The sequence below is a fragment of the Protomyctophum parallelum genome (genome assembly GCF_964188405.1).
Source record: "Protomyctophum parallelum genome assembly, chromosome: 20".
Lineage (NCBI taxonomy): Eukaryota > Metazoa > Chordata > Actinopteri > Myctophiformes > Myctophidae > Protomyctophum > Protomyctophum parallelum.
In genome coordinates this window covers 17,625,326-17,648,008 of record NC_139718.1, presented here as the reverse complement: position 1 = coordinate 17,648,008, position 22,683 = coordinate 17,625,326, and the positions used below count along the sequence as shown (strand labels likewise).

At 45.8% G+C, this 22,683-nt stretch overlaps 1 protein-coding gene across 1 annotated transcript in view; it reads left to right on the top strand.

The window, feature by feature from the left end:
• Positions 1-22,683, top strand: part of tiam2a (TIAM Rac1 associated GEF 2a) — an 80,794-nt gene that overhangs the window by 2,786 nt on the left and 55,325 nt on the right. Inside the window, 6 exon segments of the mRNA XM_083792417.1 lie at positions 4,439-4,898; positions 6,737-6,912; positions 9,464-9,688; positions 15,605-15,790; positions 16,888-17,031; positions 21,936-21,992. Coding sequence (XP_083648543.1) covers positions 4,439-4,898; positions 6,737-6,912; positions 9,464-9,688; positions 15,605-15,790; positions 16,888-17,031; positions 21,936-21,992 — 1,248 coding nt within the window.

Below are 22,683 nucleotides of genomic sequence, written 5' to 3'. Positions count from 1 at the left end.
GGATGCCAGCCATGCATGGAGCATGATGAGCCACAGCGGTTGGCCTGGCTGGCATCAGGCCTGGCTTGGCATACACCAACAAAAAAAAGTGTCTTGCCATTCCCTTCCTTCCTCCCCCCCCCCCCCCCCCCCCCCCCACGGGCCTTAGTAAGCACAACAACCAAATGTCTGATGTCACAACACAGTGGGGCGACGAAGAAAAGTGCTTTAGTGTCTGAGAGAGCGAGGTGTTGTCGTCGTCGTGTTTTTGACGAGATGAGAGGTGTGAGGCGCGGACGGTCTGTCGAGGAGCTGCTCGCCGGCTACCGGGTACACGTTGGACGTTTATTATGGCTTTTATTATGTTGATGATGCTTCAGAGGCGATAGATTAATTTGAACATACGTGGATTTTCACGTGGATTTACGCGTGGATTTAAAGTTCTCAGCCGCCACGGCGGATCTCGAGTCATTTTGATTCCATAGAAGCCAGAGTGTCTTCTGTGGGAGGATGTTGCGTGGCGAAAATAGCCGATCGACAAGCTCACAACACGTTGCGCCGCGCAACGTGTTGTGAGCTTGTCGATCGGCTATTTTGGGTTGTTAGTTCTTTTTATGATTAAAGCGTATTTGAAGTGATGACATAAGCATTGCAATAGAATACATGTTTAGAAGCATCTCCCATAAACAAGGAAATGTCATAAAAGCATGCCAGCAATGACAGAAACATTTCATAAAAGCAAAGGTTAATGCCTCAAATCTGTGATTTATTAATTTGTTGGTTGTATGTGGAACAGCAGCAGCATATGTTTACTTTAGCATATGGTTTAATACCTAAACAACATCATTAGACTTTCAGTAGTGAGATTTTGTTTTGCACTATTCCAATGTGCATAATGAATACCACATCTTTCCTTGCGTTTGCTTTTTTCGTTGCTCATAGTTGCTTGAATTTGTCACGGTCACATAGATGAAACTGTTTATTGTGTAACTTTGATTCTTAAGTTATGTTTTTGTGGCCCTCACCTAAACCCTGTGATAGATATGACTGTTTGGGCGGGGCAGCCACTATACCACCACTTTTCATTCTTTATGATACAGAGAAAGACAGCTTGATAGATGCTACAGTTGATGACATAATAGTAAGCTGTCTTGCTGGTGTATATTGGTGTTTATATATATATATATATATATATATATATATATATATGTATATGGCGTAGGAGGTTTGGCTGATCTGAGCTACTACAAGTCAAAGCCCCCAAACAACACTTGTGTTCGGGGCTTGAAATGAAGCCTTTTCTGCACTAATTCATTTTAGCTTCGCCTTTCTAAAAACCTTTTAAGAACATTGTTACGGCCGTCCCGGGAGAATTGCCGTAAGCCTTTACAAAGGCTCTGGTAGAGTGGAGCCGAGTCCCGACAGGAGCTTTGGCACGCATGCACCTTCCACGTGCACTCTCCTTCTATGCTGTTAATGACTGACTCGTGGCTGTTTTTGGCTGTTTGCTTTGCTCACACCGTCAATCTGCTAATAGGAATTGGTGCGTTTGTCTGCAAACAACAACAGCTTCTCTTGTCCCTAAACGATGTACTTGGGTGGGTGGAGTAAATTAATTTACCGGTAACTACCAATTTGTTGTGTGAAAGAAACAGAAAACGTGACCTTGACATTCCGAAACTACCTATAGCTGCCCCTAGCTTCTGCTATGCATGTGGAGAAGTCAGGAGCATTTGGAGCCCGCCTGCATATGATATGATAATAGAAGTGTATTTTGATTTGGTGCTTTTTGGGGACACGGCTTTCTGTGTAAATTAGCATTGTCCTCTTCTGAGCCCCCACTGCCGGTTTAGCACTGTTAATCTGTGGGCTTGTGTTTGTACTTAACTCGTTTTGAGATTAGGCTTGGATCCACAGATTTACTCCAGCAAGGGTACTGCTAAAGTAGTCTTTTTTTCGTCTTCTGACTTAGAATTATAAAAAAAAACGTAAAGAATAAAAAGACTCAAACGTTCTCCTTCATGGAGTTGTCACAAGATGTGGACACTTTGGGTCGTCAGTGACACATCCCAGCAGAGCGGAGCTCAGCATAATTTAATTGAGTGTGAGTGAGTGATTGAGGTTGCTGGATTCTTTCCTGTGGGCTTTCCTGGGGAGAGATACATCATGGCCCTTAAGTCTGGGGGGGGGGGGGGGGGGGGGGGGGGGTGTGACTAGCCCATGTCGCGGTGTGTCTCCTAGCTCTCTAATAGATCAGGGGTCTTCAGACCAAGGACCCTGAGAGAGAGAGATGAAGCAGAGAGACCATCCCCACTACACAATTTATAAAATTATATTGCGCACGTTTTCATAGATTTCATAGATTGTTTAGACTTGAAGCACTGTCATCACTGTTGTGTAGCATTGTTGTTAGATTCATGTCAATGTGTATTTTCAGAAATTTGACCTCTTGGTGTACTACTTGCATCTTCTCTTTTTTTTCTCTCTACACCAAACCTCTTTGCCGAAATAGCCGATATAAGCTTGTAGATCCGCACTTTTTGGCTAAAGTTTTCCTCAGAATATGGATTCTAGGGTTCAAGTGATAAAAAAGGGTTCCTATCTATGCTATGACACAGGGGTCCCGGTTCAAGACCCCTGTACTATGTCCTACTGTCTCCTTTCAACACATCCACCAAAACCAGCCGCTCTTCCGCTCTTCTGTTCTGGTTCCACTCCACCTGGACTCCAGGGCTCTGCTGTGGGTTCAAGGGTCACCCTATGACCCCGGAGCCAAAGGCCGAGAGAGAGAGAGAGAGAACCTGCTGCTAACGAGAAGCAGCTGGCGGAGAAAGACCTGTGGCTGAAAGGGGAACGAGCGTGGATGAATTATGGAGGCTGAAGAGAAATGCCAGCCCTGAGTTCACCCTCCAAAATATTCATTCATTCATTCCTTGTCTGCGTTGATGAAATACTCAGACGATGGCTTGACCCTGAAATGTCTGTTTTTGTATTTGCTTCCACTCAATGAAATTATATATTAAGAAGCAATATTGCTTCCCCCCCCCCTCTTTTTAGTATGCGAGAGCCGCCCTCACGATTCATATTCACTTGATACGTAAAATAAATAATGTGCACGTATGCAATTTTTCAAGCTCTGGGCTGTTGAATTGGGTCACTGAGAAGAACTGCTCGCACAATGTCGTCGGAAACGGCAATATTGTTAAAACAACACAGTGCGAAAATGTGTTTGAACACAGACCCGAGACACAAGAACAAACAAAGACGAAACGTGCTGGATCTCCAGCATGGCGACCGAGACGTCTCCGCTCGGTGGTCGCCTGGGGAGGAGAATCGATGCTGTGAACTTTTATCGAGTGCCGGATGAAAGAGCCCAATTCCATCATCACGTGTACCTCCGGGGGAATGAGAGGGCCACGGGCGGCAGACCTCGGATTAAAACAACGTTGTCTGAGCCCTGTGGCAAAGGTTCCACCCGCCAAGGTGACACGACTGGGAAATGTGTCCTATACTTTCTCAGCCGAGGAAAAGGTTTAGAGGTTCAGAGTTGAGAGGTTGAGATCTCCATGCTTTTGAAGACTGTTTTAAAGGTTTAACTAGATTACTTCCATCATGGTTTCTTGGTGAATTTCACAGCGTCTTGGTAGCTTTGTGTGTGTGTGTGTGTGTGTGTGTGTGTGGGGGGGGGGGGGGGGGGGGGAGTAACCCGGTCACTCCGTCATTCCGTGATCCAACTCTTATGTTGCGTTGACAGACACTGGCAGCGGCAAAAGCTACAGAGCGGCCAAGTGTGGACAGCTATGCTGTCGCTGAGTCGTGAAGCCATGGAAGTGTTGAGAAAATGTTATGGAAAATATAAAGGCTTGTGTTGGAGGTGTTATACAGAACAGGGAACTGACTGATGGCAAGAATGAGTTTTCCCCCTCCATTACAAGCCAGGAATGGAATTGTGTGAAAGGAGAAGGGGAATGGTATGACATATGATTGACACGTCTATGTCATTGGAACGCTGAAAGAAGTTAATCTTTTTGTTGTTGTGACTTTTTATCTACAAAAGTGTGGTATGTCATTTTGTACAGTCAGTGGGCTTAAAGTATGTACTGTATCCTAATGTTGACTGGCTTCCATTGAAAATGGCTTGTAGTTGTAACCTGTTGCTTTGTCATGTTTTGTGTGAACATGGTAGCAATCCTTTTAACCCGGCATCCAAGCTACACTGTAGTGAAAATAGCAGATCTACAATCTCGTAGATCGGCTATTTACACTACCTTGTTTTGAAAATGTTTTGAAATGACAATTAAAAACCAAATGTAGGAAACAACAAATAAAGGGACCCATATAAATGTGTCCACGACCCACAAATGGGGCCCAGCAACCCAGAGTTTCCTCTCCAAACAACCCTTCTTCTTCCTCCTCCTCCATGTCCTTGCCTCTCATCCCCCCTCTCTCCTCCCAGCAGGAGCCCAGGTACAAGGACCCCGGCGAGGCCTTCGACAGCGGTATCGACGGCCTCACCGCCGACACCAGCTCCCCCTCCCAGGTCTCCTCCAGCGGCCTGCAGTGGTTCCCGGGGGCCTCCAGGGCCCAGTCGTCGGGGGCCCTGCACCACGCCGCCGCCGCCACCAGCGACGCCCTCCGCCAGAACATCTACGAGAACTTCATGCGGGAGCTGGAGACCGGCACCGGCCGGGCGGGCGAGAGGAGAGACCCCTCCACGGGCACCGAGGAGGGAGACAGCAGCAGCGGCGAGTCTGCGGAGGGCTCCCTGGAGCAGCTGGACCTGCTGTTCGAGAAGGAGCAGGGGGTGGTGAGGCGGGCGGGTTGGCTGTCCTTCAAGCCCCTGCTCACCCTGCACAAGGACCGCAAGCTGGAGCTGGTCGCCCGCCGCCGCTGGAAGCAGTACTGGGTGACTCTGAAAGGTGAGCTGTGTAGAGCCAGTGGTTCCCAGACTTTTTAAGCCCGTGTTTACCCAAAAGAGAGATTAGACGTATGCCCCAGACTAGTGAAAAATAGCAGATCTAGCTCACAAAAGCGCCGCGTTGTGTGCTTGTAGATCGGCAATTTTTACTAGTAACTAAACGTTTGTTTTCTAATTCATGGAAATTCATTGATTTTTCTTTGTGAAATTACTGAAAGAAATCTTTGCATTTTGTTTTTAATTCATGACATTTTTTGTTGTCTGGGAAACTTTTTTGAAAATGTTTTGAAATAATAATAATTAAAAACATAAAAATGTTTCAAGCGATTTATTGTCACAAGGATGTGCGAGTGCATGCACTGTGGAAAAACTATTAATACACACTAAAAACAACACATACATAACAATACTAAACTAATGACAGCCCTAAAGCCAATTCTAAAATAAGGTTAAAACCCCAGATCTGCATACAAGGCCATAACAGAAAATGTCCATCATTTTATAATTAGCAGTCTTATAGCCTGGGGGAAGCAACTGTTTCTCAGTCAGCTTGTGCTGGTTTTGAGGCTCCGATACCCCTTTCTAACCGATGTATTGGTTTTCCGAAAGTTCGGCCATCGGACAACTTTATTGCCATTGTCTGCAGCTGATGTGTCCCGATTTTGAACTGTCAAACACTCACAGGGAGTTAAAATTTACACTTCCAAGACCCAAAAAAACAAGTGTGCATGCGTGCATACATGCGGCCCCATTTCCAGGGTTTGACAACAAGTGTGCATAATCTGTTCTGAAGTATTTACTGTCCGACAGCACTACTTATCTTATCAAATATTCACGCCGAGGTTTGGTTTGGCTGCAAGGCCTGTTGTTGATCCCGCCGACGTCTCAGACCTGCTAAACGTCATTTCTAACATTCCTCCCACGTTTCACATTGTTCAGCAAGGCCTCAAAACAACGTGAACTAATTCTCGGTCAAGCGTTCAACGAAGATAGCCGATCCACAGTGTGACATGAATCTAACAACAATGCTACACAACAGTCATGACAGTGCTGTCAAACAAGTCTATGAAGCGATCTACGATCTTGCGTCACACCGTGAGCTTGTAGTTCGGCTATTTCCAGTGAAGATCATATTTTGTGTAGCGTGATAACAGAAGAAAGCCTAGTATAGAGCAGGGAACCACACCTTAATATTTACATCCACCTTCAGCCATACAATCTCGCATAAAATCTTATCTCCAACTCTCTCCCTCTCTCTCTGTTTCTCTCTCTCTCAATATGTCATAGCACTTGACCTAGTTTTGACGACCATGCAGCCCTACAGTATGCGAAGGTTAAAATGTAATTTAGATGTAAATTTAAATGCTAATATTGATGCTAGGTTCTTTGTTTACCCGTGATCCTATTTTACTGAGGCACTGCATACACCTTACACTGTCTCTGCCTTTCCAATCCAATCCAATCCACTTTATTTATATAGCACGTTTTAAAACTCAGAGTTTACAAAGTGCTGTACAGGAGAATAAAATAAAATAAAAACAAGTACAAGTACAAACAGTGACAACAACTGAGACACATTACAGAAAACAACAGAAAAGCAACAGCATCACAGTGAGACGAAAAATATACAAGGACCAAAGGAACTCAAGCGGGGTTAAAAGCCAAGGTAAAGTGCGTGTGTTGACCTCGCTTACTGTAAGTCACTCTGGATAAGAGCGTTTGCCAAGTGCCTACATTGTGAATGGATGTCCGTGTGTCTCTGACGTGGCGCGGTGTGTCTTCCTCTCGCTCTGTGAATGGATGTCCGTGTGTCTGACGTCTTCCTCTCGCTCCGTCCAGGTTGTACATTGCTGTTCTACGAGACGTACGGCAAGGGAGGCGCGGCGGAGCAGGAGCTGTCTCCTCGCTACGCCCTGCTGGCGGAGGACAGCGTGGTGCAGGCCGTCCCCGAACACCCCAAGAAGGAGAACGTCTTCTGCCTCAGCAACACCTACGGGGACGTCTACCTCTTCCAGGTAGAAGACAAGCAAAGTGTCTCTCTGTCGACAACTGTCAGTCTGAGTTTGTGTGTGAGTGTGTGTGTGTTAAGGCTGTACCCTAGCCCTGTTTTTAGGACTCGAACATTTGCAGAAATTTCCGAGCGAACATCCGAACCATTTGGTTAATTGGTTCTAAATTTATTTATTTCTCCGAGTGCTTTTAACCAGGCTGCAATTCATAAATAGACGTTGCATAGACTATCAGTGAAATAATGGTTAAGTTCATCAGGGGTTGGTGAGGGTTGCTACCGGGTTGGCCGACCGGGAAGGTGTGCATTTTGAGTGTGGATACAACCGTCTTTACTTTTAATACACTATAATGACAACACGAGATATCCGTCTTGAACATGATCAGAGCGCAGCGCGTCTCCCCCTCTCTCTCTCCCAACACACACACACGCGTGCCCGCGCGTGCACACACACACACGCACGCACACACACACAAAGCGTCTAGTGGCTCTGACATGTGCTCCGCTGCTGTGAGCGGCCGTGCGTCCTCGCAAACAGCGAAAATAGCCGATCTGCGCAGCATGAGGAATAGGCTAGCAGCACTCTCGTCGGGAGGGGGACAGCACAAATATCCTACGAGTAGGGCAACCAAATGGTCAGCATACGTCCCTGATGCGAGCTCATCATTCCATAAAAATGAGCCATAGTTGAATGAGTTGCTGGCAGGCAGCTAAAACGAGAGTGTAAGCTTGCTTTGCTCGTTAGCTGTCTCTCTTTCATTAATTTGTTCCACCTGTGACGGCTACTCTCAGAAGCGCATTGAGTGTGTGTGTGTGTGTGTGTGTGTGTGTGTGTGTGTGTCACTGTTTGTCTCTTCTGCCGTCTGCAGGACTTTCAAATTATTGTAAACACAACATGAACATATGCATATCGCATATGCGTATCGCATTCTCGGCGAGAAATATTTCTGAGTAAAAAAATATATATATATAATAATAAAAAAATATAATAATAATAATAAAAAAATAAAAACGAATGGTTCAAGGTCATAAATTAAGATTCGAGTGCCAACCTTAACGAGCGAACATTCGAACCCTGAATGTTCGGGGACAGCCTTAGTGTGTGTGTGTGTTGGGTGTGTGTGCGCACGTGTGTGTGCGTGGAATGCTTGCTCACCTTGCTGTGTGTGTATGTGTGTGTGACTGCAGCAAGGACCCTATTCATTAGGCCATGGACATGGTATTTTTAGTTTTTTATCATCTCCAGAACCCTTACACTGCAAAATCCTCAGTGTTACTTTAACACAGAGAGTGTTCTGTACAATCGTAGCCAAGTAGGTTTTTTTTTAGTTTTTTCACATGTTGGATAGTAGATACAACCTCACGTTGTGTCAATCACATTTACCCCCAAGCTTGTCCGTCATGCGTTAAAACTCGTATAAATATACCTTGAAACCAGCTCAGTGGCCTTGTGGTTAGAGTGTCCGCCCTGGGACTGGGAGGTCGGGGGTTCGTTCCACGGCCAGGTCATACCAAAGACTCGGTGACCTAGTGCCTCCCTGCTTGGCACTCGGCATCAAGGGTTGGATTGGGGGTAAATTCCTGCGACAAAGTGCAACATACTAGCGTCATGTCCAGGGGGTGTACTTGTACATCATGTCCAGGGGGTGTACTTGTACATCATGTCCAGGGGGTGTACTTGTACATCATGTCCATATCCTCACGGTACAGAACCAGGAGATTGGATCCTGCCCTATGGCTCGGCAACGCTTACTACTTACTTAATACTTCTATCTTTAAACTATCTGGATAATCCCACAGCTTCCTTGAATTAGCGGGGGAAACTCTTCCTGCTTTTTGTGCAATATCAGGTTACCCTTTCCTTCGAAATAGTTTCTGTTTTCAACAAGTGAGAGGACCACAAAATCTTTCACTGCTTGATGACTCAATCTGGTTTGGCAACAACACAAAATCTGATTTGGGGCTTGCCAGTCTGAACATATAAGCCTTACTGACCTAAATTCAGCGCTGACGTCAAGACTTGTCGGGAGTCTTGCCAGCTCTGCTGATCATTGAGACCTTCTCAGAGTGCTCGATGAAGTCCCAGCTGTGGTGTTCGGAGCTACTATAGATCTAATGAAATGGCAGTGGAGCGACGCTACCCCCAGAGGCAGGTAGGCAGGCAATGAAATGATGAAGACTGGCCTCGGGTTCCACTTCCAGCCCCCGGGCCTACCATGAGTCAGTGTGAATCTGCTCACAGCGCCAGAATCACTTAATAAAGACAGATGGAGAATGATAATCATCTAACCGCTTAGAGGGCGGAATATATCTTAAAAAAATGAAAGAAAAAATAGATAATGATGTGGCTCTGCATGAGTGTAGCTTTCTATATCGTTGCTGTCTGGCAGAAACCTCTTATCTCGTTTTGGTTACTTTTCCACCCGTGTGTGTGTGTGTGTGTGTGTGTGTGTGGGGGGGGGGGGGTCCACTGATATTGAAACATAGGTTTTTCAGAAAACTGTCGTGATTCAGAAGAAATGTATAGAATCTTCTCTGGGATCTTAACCTCCCTCCAGGCCAGCAACCAGACGGACCTGGAGAACTGGGTGACGGCCATCCACTCCGCCAGCGCCTCGCTGCTGGCCAAGCGGCAGGGCAAGGAGGACACGGTGCGCCTGCTCCGCAGCCAGGTGCGCGGGCTGCTGCAGAAGATCGACATGGACGGCAAGATGAGGAAGATGGCCGAGCTGCAGCTCACCGTGGTCTCTGACCCCAAGAACCGCAAGGCCATCGACAACCAGGTGAGCGTCCCCCCCCCCCCCCCCCCCCATCCAGTTATTACACAGGCCCGGGGTGCTGTCCGAAGAAGAAATTGTCCATTCATTGTCAATGGGAATTTAATGTTTGTTTATATCGAAGTTTGTTGTCGATAACCAAAAGAGAAAAAAGAGAAAAACACAGGACAAGACAAAGAAGACTAGACTAGAACAACAAGAACTCAATCACACTGAGTCAGTCACAACAGGCGGGAGTGGAGGCTAGACACGCATGCGCGCGCGCATACCCCACAGAACAACAAGTGAACCAAGGAATCCGTATTGTGGCGAAAGCTTTCGCTGAAAATAGCAGATCGACAACTGCATTTTCAGCCAACGCTTTCCCCGCAATTACAGAAAACAGAAAGTACACTAGTATAGACTAGAGCCCGAGGGACTGTGCTCTACCAGGGTGTTTAAATGCTTGAGCATGTTTTCATACTGAAAAGTTTTTTTTTTGGACTAGTTCGACTACTGCCACAGTGTTGACTAGAGGTTAAAACTAAAAGCCTTGAACAAGCATGTATTCTTCCACACTGCCGTGCCATCTAGCCAAACAACACCACTTGCCCTACTTATATTTGCATGATTTGGAGACTGCGGTTGACGAGCGCTTGCGTCATATATTCTTTTGGTGGCTATGGTGGGTGGCTCACGGGAGACGTGTCCTAAATGCAGCATGGTCTCCCAACGCATCCCTGAGGGATCCCAGGGGAAGCAGCCCTGCGCGCCCACAGCATCAGAGCGAGCTTCCAGATGTTCCCTGGTAATGGAGCGTGTCTCTCAACATGCATTATCCTCTTCCTCCTCCTCCTCCTCCTCTTCTCGCAGCCTGAGGGAGAATCCCAGAGACGTATCCGTCAACACGGAGGCATAACACAAACCACATACAGTACAGTAGATTAAACTGTATATGGTCGCTGTCGGCCAGAAACCCCTTATCTCCACAATGTCACTCTTTGTGTTTTTGAGGGGCGGCCCTTCCTATGCCCGCTGCTTTGTGTGAATTTTAGCGATGATTTGATTGGCTGAGCAAAGTAGGTAAGTGAAGACGCCAATTGTGATTGGCCGGAATGATACAAAAGTGAGGACGACAATTGTGATTTGCCGGAATGTGATGAAGTATGATGACAAGGGTGCCCCTCACGAGTGTGATTTCTTTTTTCTTCTTAAAATTAGCGCCCTATTATTTGATCATACTACAGCGTCACACTGATGTATCAAATGTAGCAGATGCACATGCTTGTTTTGAGATCTGCTACTTTTGCTGCTTTTGAATTTGAATGTTGAAAAGTAACAGTTTTGGACATACTGTATAATTATAAGGTTTCCACACGACAGAGACGATACACAGACCTGGGGACTGGAGTCCCCCAGGGCTCTATGCTAGGTCTCCTCTTCCCCTCTACCACCCATTCATTACCACCAATGTTTTAACCCATATTTTGTCAAAAGGTTTTTTTCTAATTCAATTTAGAAAAAAGTAGATTTGGGTTTGTGTTTTTGTTTGAGAACATTTAACTTATACGCAAACACTGCGTTCATGTTCATATTTTAGACATTTTTTGAAAGCTTAGTTAAAAGAAAAAAGAAAAAAGGCCAAAATCGAACGCCAGCCAGGTTGAATGTGATTAAAACCGTGACACATCGGCTGAATAGTTGCCGATGCCGACGTTGTAACCCTCAGTGATTCTTCGGTATGTCATCCAGACCGACCACGTGACTTCAAACAAAGCAGAATGCCACCGATAGAAAGAAAGGACAGACTGGGTACGATATGGGGTCAGATGACCCTGGGGGTTGGATGGACGAGGCCCATAGTGATTGATTGAAGGATTTAAAGGCTGTCGTATCAAACAGGGCACTACTTTGATGTACCCAAGCCCCCCCTACCAGCCCTACATGTCTCTTCAAATCAGTGCCAGCAGACCTCTGTTTGAAGTCCCAATACACACACACACACACACACACACACACACCACGATCAAGTTGCAAAGTTTCAAGACGTATTATGCGTCAGGGTTTCTACACATGTTGAAAGAAGTGGAAATGAGACATCAGTTCAGGGAAAAGGCCTGTTTGCTCTGCCGCGCATGATGGCCCTGGAATTGAAGTAAATAAGTTGTACATGGAAGCCAGATGACTCCAACATGGAGGCACTCAGAGACTCACTGTTAAGCTGCGGTGTCCATCTATTCTACCATCTGTACCCACCAACAGGCTGTCTGACACACAGACAGGCTTACAGCATGCTGTCAATGCATGTGTAAAACAAACAAACAGAGCTGTATTTTGTGTACACACTGTCTTCAAATGCAAATAAAACGTTTTAAACGTTTTGGTGTGTTAGCCCTTCATCTTGTAGTGTGCGGACCTCGTTTGGTCTTCTACACACCTGTCACCTTTGTAGAGAGAGAGACTCGCTTTTTATTGGATAGATATTTGTGAAAAGCCAATATGAATCATAATTGCTTCTATTTTTAGAATTAAGTTAATTTGCAGGATGTGCACACACTCACGCACGCACACAGAGAATATAGCATGCTATTCATTCATTCATTTGACTGTTGCCAAACGGAACCAGTAGGTACACAGAGAAAGCAGTTATGCGTTTTTCCGATCTCCCCCTAAAACTTGATTTATGCGATGCCAGTGTTGTGCGCCGGGAAATAGCCGATTTACAGGCTTGGAGCATCTCGTGATGTGCTCTGATCTGAGCTTGTAGATTGGCTATTTCACTGATGCTCCAATACATATAAATCAGGCTTTACTGGACTCTGCTTCAGATGAACAAGTTCATTTTCATTTACTCAGTAATAAAAGCCCTCCACTGTCTCTAACGTTCTCCTCTGCCATGCAGTCTAGAAGGTTCCATGTGGACAGTTTCCTAGAATAGCAAGATGGCAAATGGACTTACATCAGAGGATTTATGTAGCAGCCCCGCTAGAAAGTAGAATCAGACCCTTCACTTAGCGTGCGACTGCATGAAAGATACAGGTTTTAGCTTTAAAACGCTGTGGCTGAACCACTTGGACAGATGTCACCACTGCTTCAGACAAGTGGCTCCTTAATCAAGCAGTGCGTAGCTCTTACTGTTTAGAAGTCTTTTTTTTACTCCGATCCAATCAAATTATGGCTTGCGCTGCTATTTCCAAATGAATCATGTGGAGAGTATGAATGTTATATATTTTTGTTTTCAGGGGATCTTGTTTTTGAGTGGTGCAACCACTCCCTTACGGAGCTATGTGTGTGCCTGGGTGCCTGGGTGTCTGGGTGCGTCTGAGCACGAAAACAGCATGGTTGTTTTTCACCACCTGCTCAACCTAACGCACACACAAACACACACGCACATATTAACTGTATATATGATGCTTTCGGGTGTGCCAGTACAGTACAGTACAGTACAGTACAGTACAGTACAGTACAGTGACAGTACAGTACAGTAGAGGGACCGCCACATGGTAACTGTCATTTCTCAACCGTTTCGGACGCAGGGCGGCACGCCGGAACCGGCCCGGCCCCCTGAGCACGTTCCTGGGGTCTGGATCTGTTTATCGTTATGTTTAATGCCCGAGTGAATCAGAGACCACACGTTCTGTACTCTGCGCTAATCGGTAGAGAAAAGCATATAGTGCTATGATCATTACACTGACCTGGGATCAGGTTACTGCAGCACATGCTGTCAGTTCAGTGAGGGCACGCCGACTTATATACCACCTTGGAATCAAAATGCACACGTGGTGGCGTGTGCAATCATGGATTGCTTATTCCATTAGTTCTGGTCCATAATTTTGCACCTATGTAGAGCTCTATTCCAAGTCACTCCGTCTCGTCATCTGATCTCAGTGCTCATGTTCGGCAGTCTGATGCTTGACAGGTGGAAGCTGTTCAAAAACTCTGGTCTGGTGGAATGGATTTTGACACACCAATAATGCTGGGATGATGTCATCCCCGATCATTACCACAGAACACTGAATTGCGTCCCTCCCCCCCCCCTCTCCTTTTAAACGGTTATTAGACTTGTCTTGTTCTCCGTTAATGAGATCTTAAGTCGTGACATGTTGGCGTTCACTTTGAAAACACTGGAGAGGGAGAAATAATGGCTGAATGTAATCTCGGGGGCACAGACCGTAACTCGTTAACCGGGGCCAGCTGCACGTTTTCATAGGTCGAGCCGTTTTGTTAGCGTCGTAACACGGAACGTTGTATGGATCCCATTGTGTTGCTCACGCTGCTCTCTCTCTCCGGGGCTTTGGAATGTCATGGGTTCACATGAACCCAAAAAAAAGCCTCCTAAGTCTGGTTGAAGCCCTAAGGAATGCCGTGGCCGTGGACGAGGGTTAATGGTTGGACCCGGCGGGGCGTTATATTGTAAATTAACTCACGGTGCCGCAGACGAGGCCCCATTAAAGGCAGTTGTTTAAGTTTGAAAGCCCTCATTAAAGCAGGTCTCCAGCCGACAAAACGGACAGTTTTCACATACTTTACACATACTTTACATAGTGTGAAGGCGAAGTGTGTGTGTGTGTGTGTGTGTGTGTGTGGTTAATCCTAATGTATCTATAATAAAAGTCTAGAGAGTATGGTGACATTACACAAACGAGCACGCACACACACACACACACACACACACACACTACACATGCAATCAACCTTCACTATCAACCCTGCACCAACCAATGTAATGCCAACATCTGTAAGCAATCGCAGCTTTGATGGAATGTTCTTCTGTGACCCTTCAGCCCCCCCCCCCATCCCCTCCACTTATTATCAGACGATGACTCCAGAATGTCTTTAATCCTCTACTCTTTTAATTGTAATTTTATTCACAAATGTTTTGAGATTTGTTTTCCTAGGGTTAACATTTGCCCAAAAATAAACGATCCACGCCCTCACAACATGATGCTTTGTGAGCTTGTAGATTTGGCGTTGAGGCTGGGGGAAAAAAAGAGTGGATCACAAAGTACAGGGCCAAAAGGCAGTCCAGTTTACTACGTCTAGAGCATTGAATCTCAAAGTGGGGTCCTTGTGGGGGTCCCAGGGGGTCCCCAGCAAGAAATATTGATGGAACATCACAATCATTTCAACCACTTTTATTGGCTTTTAAAAAATAACAGATATAAGCTGCATCCCTTCGTACCGCGCTGTGAGCTTGTACAGTACCTTTGATTTTTTGGCGGTATAATTATTGCAGTACTACAATTCTTCTCTTCTGGGAGTCCCTGATTTTGTTTGCAAAACTTGTAACATTACACTAAATATGTAACGTAAGTCTTTTTTCTCCAAACGTGCGAGCAAAACATTTATTGTTGCGACACTGCCCGTCTTTGGATTAGTGTTAGAGAAGAGTACGAGACTAATTATTGCGCTCAATGATTGTTACATAGGCCTGGGAATTGGGTTAAATATTCTGGAAAAGATTTGGAAATAAAAATGTGTGGGAACCCTGATATCAGTTGGGGACACGAAAGACACAAAATGTCTTGTCCTAGAGGCTTTCAGTGGTTAACCCATTCTGACCTGAGATCAGATTCATACGAGGTTTCCGCCGGACACACACTGGTCTGATGAACCCATTCTGACCTGAAATCAGATTCTAAAAATGTCAGTTGCTCTTCGATTTTTCAAAAATAGAAGACCTACAAGCTCGTATCGCGCCACTCGGTGGCGCGATATGAGCTTGTAGATCTGCTATTTTTAAATAGCTAAAGCATAACATGATGCTGACACCAAAATGGGTGCCCGGTCAGAATGGGTTAAACGTCCCCTCTGTTTTGTCCTTTAAATGTCTTGTCTTAGAGGCTTTCAGTGGTTAAACGTCCCCTCTGTTTTGTCCTTTAAATGTCTTGTCCTAGAGGCTTTCAGTCGTTAAACGTCCCCTCTGTTTTGTCCTTTTACCAGATCCAGCAGTGGGAGCAGAACCTGGAGAGGTTCAACATGGACCTGTTCCGCATGCGCTGCTACCTGTCCAGCCTGCAGGGCAGCGAGCTGCCCAACCCCAAGAGCCTGCTGGCCATCGCCAGCCGGCCCACCAAGGCCACGCTGGGAAGGCTGGGAATCTTCTCTGTCTCCTCCTTCCATGCACTGGTGAGCACGACAAAGCCCTGTCACTGTTGGAACAAACCTGTCACTGAAAGAACAAGCATGTGTCACTGTCAGAACAAACCTGTGTCACTGTCAGAACAAAGCAGTCACTGTCATGCAGTGGTGGAAAGTAACTAAGTCCATTTACTGAAGTACTTTCGAGGTGCTTCTACTTTACTGAAGTATTTTCAAATTGCAATACGTTTACTTCTACTCCACTACATCTCAGAGGCAGATATTGTACTTTTACTCCACTACAATTATTTGAAAACTTTATTATTGATTATTTTTACAAAACATATATTTCGTATATAAAACATGTATTTTCCAGCGTAGAACTCTTCTGCATAAGGAGTACTTTCTGGAGTATTTCTATATTGCAGTATTGACACTTTTACTCAAGTAAAACACTTGAGTACTTTTTCCACCACTAAAAAGAGTACTCATTCCCCCCTCCGCCCTTAAAGTGTTACGTTGAGACGATGCTGTTTCTGCGGTGTCGTTTTTAATTTCCCTGCTGTCCAACGGAAATCTTTGAAGTGCTTAAACGTTGATCAAAATGGAAATCTAATCAAGGTGGGCCAATGGGAGCGCTGTGGTGCTGATGGTGTGTTTATCGCGGCTGATGGTGTGTTTTTCAAGTCAAGTCAAATTTGATTACAGCCCAATATCACAGAACAGGTCCCAAAGTGTTGCACGTAACACCAAGCAGTAATACAAACAACAAATCACACATCATTACGATGTAGGCAATTTATGATGAAACACAATGAGCTTGATCACTAGTAATGTAGTGCAGACAAGGTGATGTCAAAGGTGTGTTTTTAGGTCATTCTTGAATATTATGTTGACTGCGCTAGATACACTGTCAAATGTCTATATGAGGAGATGATTCCAAAGGGGCTCGATAGGAGAAAGCTTTGCCACCTGCTGTCGTTTTATTTATTTTCTGGGATGGTTAACAGATCGGCGTTGCTTGATCGTAACTGGAATGTTTCCAGGCTAAATCAGATCTACCGTGTATCGGGACCGAGTGTATCAGGAGCCAGTAGTAGAGAGATGATTCATGCCGGTCCTGATGGCGTGTCCATGTGTTCCAGATCTGCTCCAGAGACGAGGCGACGCTACGGAGACGCTCCGTCTCTCTCACTCAGAGACAGCGCAAGAGAGGCCTGTTCTCTTCACTCAAAGGGCTGGACAACCTGACCCGCAGGCACCGCGACAAGAGGCCCTCTGTATCACAGGTATACTGCCGTGCTTAAACGCATGACCACAATGGAAACAAGTCCCTTTTGTGTTATCCTTTTAGCATTATTGTATAACTGTACTTCTGTGCTTTTTGCAAAATGTTAACACTTCTGGTGCCGCAATAAAGGAGCTAGAGTGCCAAGCAGATGAGGGAGATTTTATTCTGAAAATGCCCGCCTTCCCTTTCCCCCTTAACATTGCGTTAATATTGTAACCAAGATGCATGATGAAGTGAGAAATTAGTCCAGAACATCGTTCTGATCAATCTGCGCGGAGGCAGCGTAGATTCAGATTAAAATAGTGGGGTTTGTCGGGCCGTAAATAAGGAAGTAATGGGCGAAACAGATCGGAAGGGGCTGAGCAAGGCGCTGCCTAGCAACTGGCATTTCCAAAAAAATGATTTTAGCGCTCCCATATTATATCAATAAAAAGTACTTTTAAGACGTCCCCACACGTCCCAGGCACCCTGCGGTTTTATTTGATGAGACGCATGTGGACGTCCTAGGCATCATAAACGCACACATGCGCGCACACACACACCCAGACAGGTGTAGTGAAATACACACACACACACACACACACACACACACACACACACACACACACACACACACACACACACACACACACACACACACACACACACACACTATAAATACTTGCTAGTTGCTCCTATGTTTACATTCCTATAAAAAACAATGGAACGCGCATGCATACCACACATGTTGGCACACGCACGCATGCACGCACGCACACTTCTTCCCCACAGAAATATATTTCATTAATTGGAAACATGAGCTAACCTCACATCAATGTAAACACAGGGGAAACGTTCCAAACCCAGGTGCAGAGAGAGAGAGAGGAGGGGTCTAAATCCTGTCAGGTTAGTAATTAGACTCACACAGGCCGGTTATTTATTGATGCAGGAATCCACCTCCCACCACCACCACCCCCCCTCCTCTAGCCTGCAGGTATACATAAGGCTCCTCTCACAATCCACTTCCCTAGGTGGTCTATCTCAGTGGTTCTCATAAATATATATATATTATTGCATAAGGAGAAGAGACTGGAGCAGCACGGACATTTAGAGCCTTTTATTTAGGTGCTGAGTATACAAAAAGACTAAAACTCAGCACCTAAATAAAAGGCTCTAAATGTCCGTGCTGCTCCAGTCTCTTCTCCTTATGCAACTTTGATGTCCCTGCACCTGTGAAGCACCAGATCAGCCGTTTCAGGCTTGAGGCGCGTTGGTAGACTCCCTTTCTATATATATATTATTATTACCAGTAAGCCTGAGGGCGCCTTTTATCAGCCTAGGTGACAGCAGACTGCTGGGCGAGCGCTGGCGCTTTGGCATAGGGGGTAAGATCTTAATTTTTGTGCCGGCTGCCGGGCGTGGCGGCACTAATAACTTTGGGGCAGGGTTTAAATGGACAGGTTTCAGTCAAAAGGGAGACATCGAAGAGGAGGAGCATTTCTAGTTAAAAAAGAACAAAATGGAGATGAGAGGTTTCTGCCCGACAGCAACAATATCTGGGGTGTGGTCCTTGACTTGAAAAAGGTTGAGATTCTGTGGGCTTAAGGTCCGGTATGTGGCCCGGTGGTGATGACACGGTGTTGTCTTCAGAATGCGACGCCATCTGCTGGAAACAATACAGGGTGTTGTCCTCTTCAAACACACCACCTGCTCCATCATGTATGTGTGTGTGTGTGTGGGTGGGTGTGTTTGTGCGAGCAACTGTGCTTGTGTGCGCACACGCTTGCATGAGCGTACTGTGTATGTGTAATTGTGTATACACCTCCCTCTGTGTGTGTGTATGTGTGTGTGTGTGTGTGTGGTAATATTTTGGATCTCCAGCCGGCCCTGCCTAATGAGGCCCAGTTCCACTTGGCTTTGCGGGAGGCTGAGGTGGCGCGCCCGCCTCGCCATGCCACGCCACGCCACACCGCAGTGCAGTCATGAATTATTAAAAGCCATATGTGGCAGATCTGTAGCAGCGTTCTCTGCTCAGACCCCCCCCCCCCCCCCCCCACACACACACACACACACACAGCCACCATGCAGCAGATGGTTGCTGTGAGAACGCTAAATATCAAACAGCCTCCCGCGTTACCCCCCCCCCCTTTACCCTTAAATAACCACTTAACCCAGTGGTTCTCAACCAGTGGTCCTTGAGGTGGTCCCCAGCTAAATGAGATGCTAACCAAAATGGACCCTTATTGGATCTTTAACTCTTGAGAGGGTAAAATGACACCAAATGGACTCGTACAGGTCAAATTGGTTTCATTGTACGCTCTTGAGAGTTAAGTTAAACATCTGCATTGCTTAATTTACAAGAAGTTTACACAATTAGAGAATGTAGAAGAATTGTGATTTTTTTTGCCTCTCCTAACAAAATGCTATCCGATAACAAAATACCTTCTGTGGCTCAAAGACTTTCTGTGCCTTTTCTGAACAATGTGTCTCGGCGATGCTCAAACTTTTTCATTCCAAACTAATTATGTATTTGGCCACCAACCTCCATCTCAAAATATTTCGTTTTAGGGACCCTCAAGAAGCAACGATTGGAGTAAACTTTATTTTTTGCTTTTTATAGACATTTTCAAAGATTTGTCACGCATGAAGTGCTCACAACAGTGACGCAAAGCTGCTATTTTCGATGAAAGCTTTCCCCACAATAACGGAAAACAGAAAAGATACAGCATATGGAGCCCTGAGGGACTCTGCTCACCCGTTAAAAGTATCTGTTTTCCCTGCTAGTTTCTCTCCTTTTGTCTGCTAATTGCTTGTAGGGGAATTTCAATCTTCCCTTTGTAATCATTGTATTGTTGTTTTCCCTGGGAAGGAAGGGTCACAGCGTACTCTGCCTGCGTCTGCGTCCTTCAGTCATTTTGTATGACATAGTCACTCACGTGACACGTGTCTTTGGGGGGATAGATTTGGACTATGAAGCGCTCCCTTTTAACCTGCTGTTCATGTCTCAGGTGTCTCTCTCTCTCTCTCTCTCTCTCTCTCTCTCTCTCTCTCGATATTGTGTTACTTGTCTGGCTTTATCCTCCCTCTCTTATCTCTGCATCTCAGTCTAGTTGACATTCTGGGTTCTTTCTCTGCTGTCTCTGTCTCTGTCATATCATCTGTCACTCTCACACGATCTCTCTCTTTCCTCCCAGCAGTCTCTCTCTCTCTCTCTCTCTCTCTCTCTCTCTCTCTCTCTCTGCACCATTTGTGCTCCTCGAAGCATAAACATCAGGCCTTCAGTCCCAATCCTGCGATGATTAAAAGCCCTGCACATTCCCATTCCCCCCCCCCCATATCCTGACCCTAAACAAGCCCCAAAGTTCCCCCCCCCCCCCCCCCCCCCTCAATCTCCCATCTTCCCGTTCTTTTCAGCAACTCAACCTGCACCGTGAGGGGCTTTGCACCATGAGGGGCTTTGCACAGGTCAGGGTTTGGGAAGTCAGCCAGAAAACGGGGCCTGGAGGGGAGAGTTGTGTGAGTTTGTTTTATAAAGAGCCTTATACGGTCTAAAGGTTTATACGCTGAAGTGCTGCTGTTTACAGCCAATTCGCAAATATACCTTGGGCACAGGAGGGGAGGGGGGTGGGGTGGGGGGGTATTAGTGTGGAGGTCAAGGGTCAAATGGGTGTTCCCATTGTCTTAATGGGATCCAGAGGTTGTGTCCGACAGGGTAAACAACAGACAGAGCTTGTCTGCTTTGGTTAAAAGTGAGCCATCTGTTGTTTTCTGTTTGTTCCCGTAATGATGTCAGATGGTTTGTGTTAATGGTCGTTAACCTCTCTCCAATGAGCAGGGTGTTTGTGTTTATTTGATCTATAACATGTTGGCATATGTAACAATTTATTGTGAATCGATTGTAATTGATTCAAAATGGTGACAATTTAAATCGATTTAAAAAAAGTATCGCAATGCAAAAAATAGCAAAAAAATAAGAAATTCAGGATATTTTCAAGAGAATAGATTTTTCGGTCATTTGACTGAATCTTTTTTTTTGTGTGTGAGCCTAATAGCATCTCATTCAAGTCTCATGAGTTGAGGGACTCGTTACATGCCTACTGTAATAACATGTGAGTCAATTCATCTGAACTGAAGGCATCTATTGCAGGAAATTGAGGAACACGCTGCAGGTTGAGGAACACGCTGAACTCCCCAATCCAATAGATATATTTTATTGAAGAATAATAAGAACAATATAATATTGAGATCATATTAAATGAGATTAACATCTCTGTGTGTGAGAGAGATATGATATGATTCATCTCTGTGTTAATTTAAAATTAATCCAAGGGGGAGAGAGAGAGAGGGGGGGGGGGGGGGAGCTGAAAGAGAAAGGTCCGTAGATGCATAGATAGATGGATGATGTGTTGAAGGCGCTGACAGATAAAGTTGAAGGAAAATGATGTATGGACTCGATCGAAGAAGCAAGACGAGAGAGGGAGAGGGAAGTCAGAGGAGGGAGATGGAGAAGTGGTGAACTCATTTATGACTTGAACTGCGTCTCTCTGCCTCACACTGGAACACTGCCTCAGTGTACACACACACACACACACACACACACACACACACACACGCACGCACGCACGCACACAAACACACACACGCTGCTTATTACGGCCCCCGGAGCCTCAAAGGCTACAGAGCCTTGTGTGGAAATATTCATCAAAGCACTGAGTGATCGCCGCATTGGTTTTTAATTAGCTGTTTGTGTGTGTGTGTGTGTGTGTGTGTGTGGGGGGGGGGGGTGTAATGATATTGTGTTGTTACAGGTCACGCTGTGCTTCATCACTGATGAATCACTGTGTGTGTGGTGCCTTGCTGTCTGTCTGTCTGTCTGTCTAATTGTCTCTCTTAATTGTCTGTTTGTCTCTTCCTGTGTTTCAGCTCTTTGACGGTGACGCTGGTGGTCAACACTACTTCCTGCCTCCCAGCAGCACTGAGGTAAGAGATGACCGTCTTCACACTCATGTATTTGTCCTCAAGAAATCAGAAACATGGCGGGAAAAGCAACAAAAAGGGTGCAATAATATAGTCAGTTCATTGCATATACTACAGTATACAGTGCAGAGGTGAATGAGAAACCATTGGCGCAGAAGTCAGTTCTCCTTCTCCTTTGACCTTCCGCCGTCTGTCATGCGTTTGAAGACAGACCGAGTGCGGGTATATTTCCGTCACACTCCTGTGTGTCTGTGAAGAGGATTGTGATGTTGGTGCGGGGGTGTGTGCGCGTGCGTGCGTGGCTGTGTGTCTCTGACTGGCGGTATGAAATATGAGTTGTGGATCAAAGCGGAGCATGCTTTCATGTTTATCTGCAGGTGTCTGCTAGCTAGACAGATACTAAAGGCAGACGGCAGCATGTCGAATGAGAGCTCCTCGTTTTCACTGGTTCTTCTCGCTCTGCCCTGCATCTGGACGCTATGGAGGCCGGGGGGCGGCGGGCCTCTTTGGTTTTCACAACACAGACGAGATAATGGCGTTGAGTTGAAGTGTCACACAGGAGGAGCGGCACAGGGTGGAAAAAGTCTTGTTTGCTGCGGCGTCACGCGCCTGTGCACGAGCGTGTTAAAAGTATTTCAAAGTTAGACACGTTGAATGTGACTTTTCTGTCTGTCTGAGAATGTAACGGCAGTGC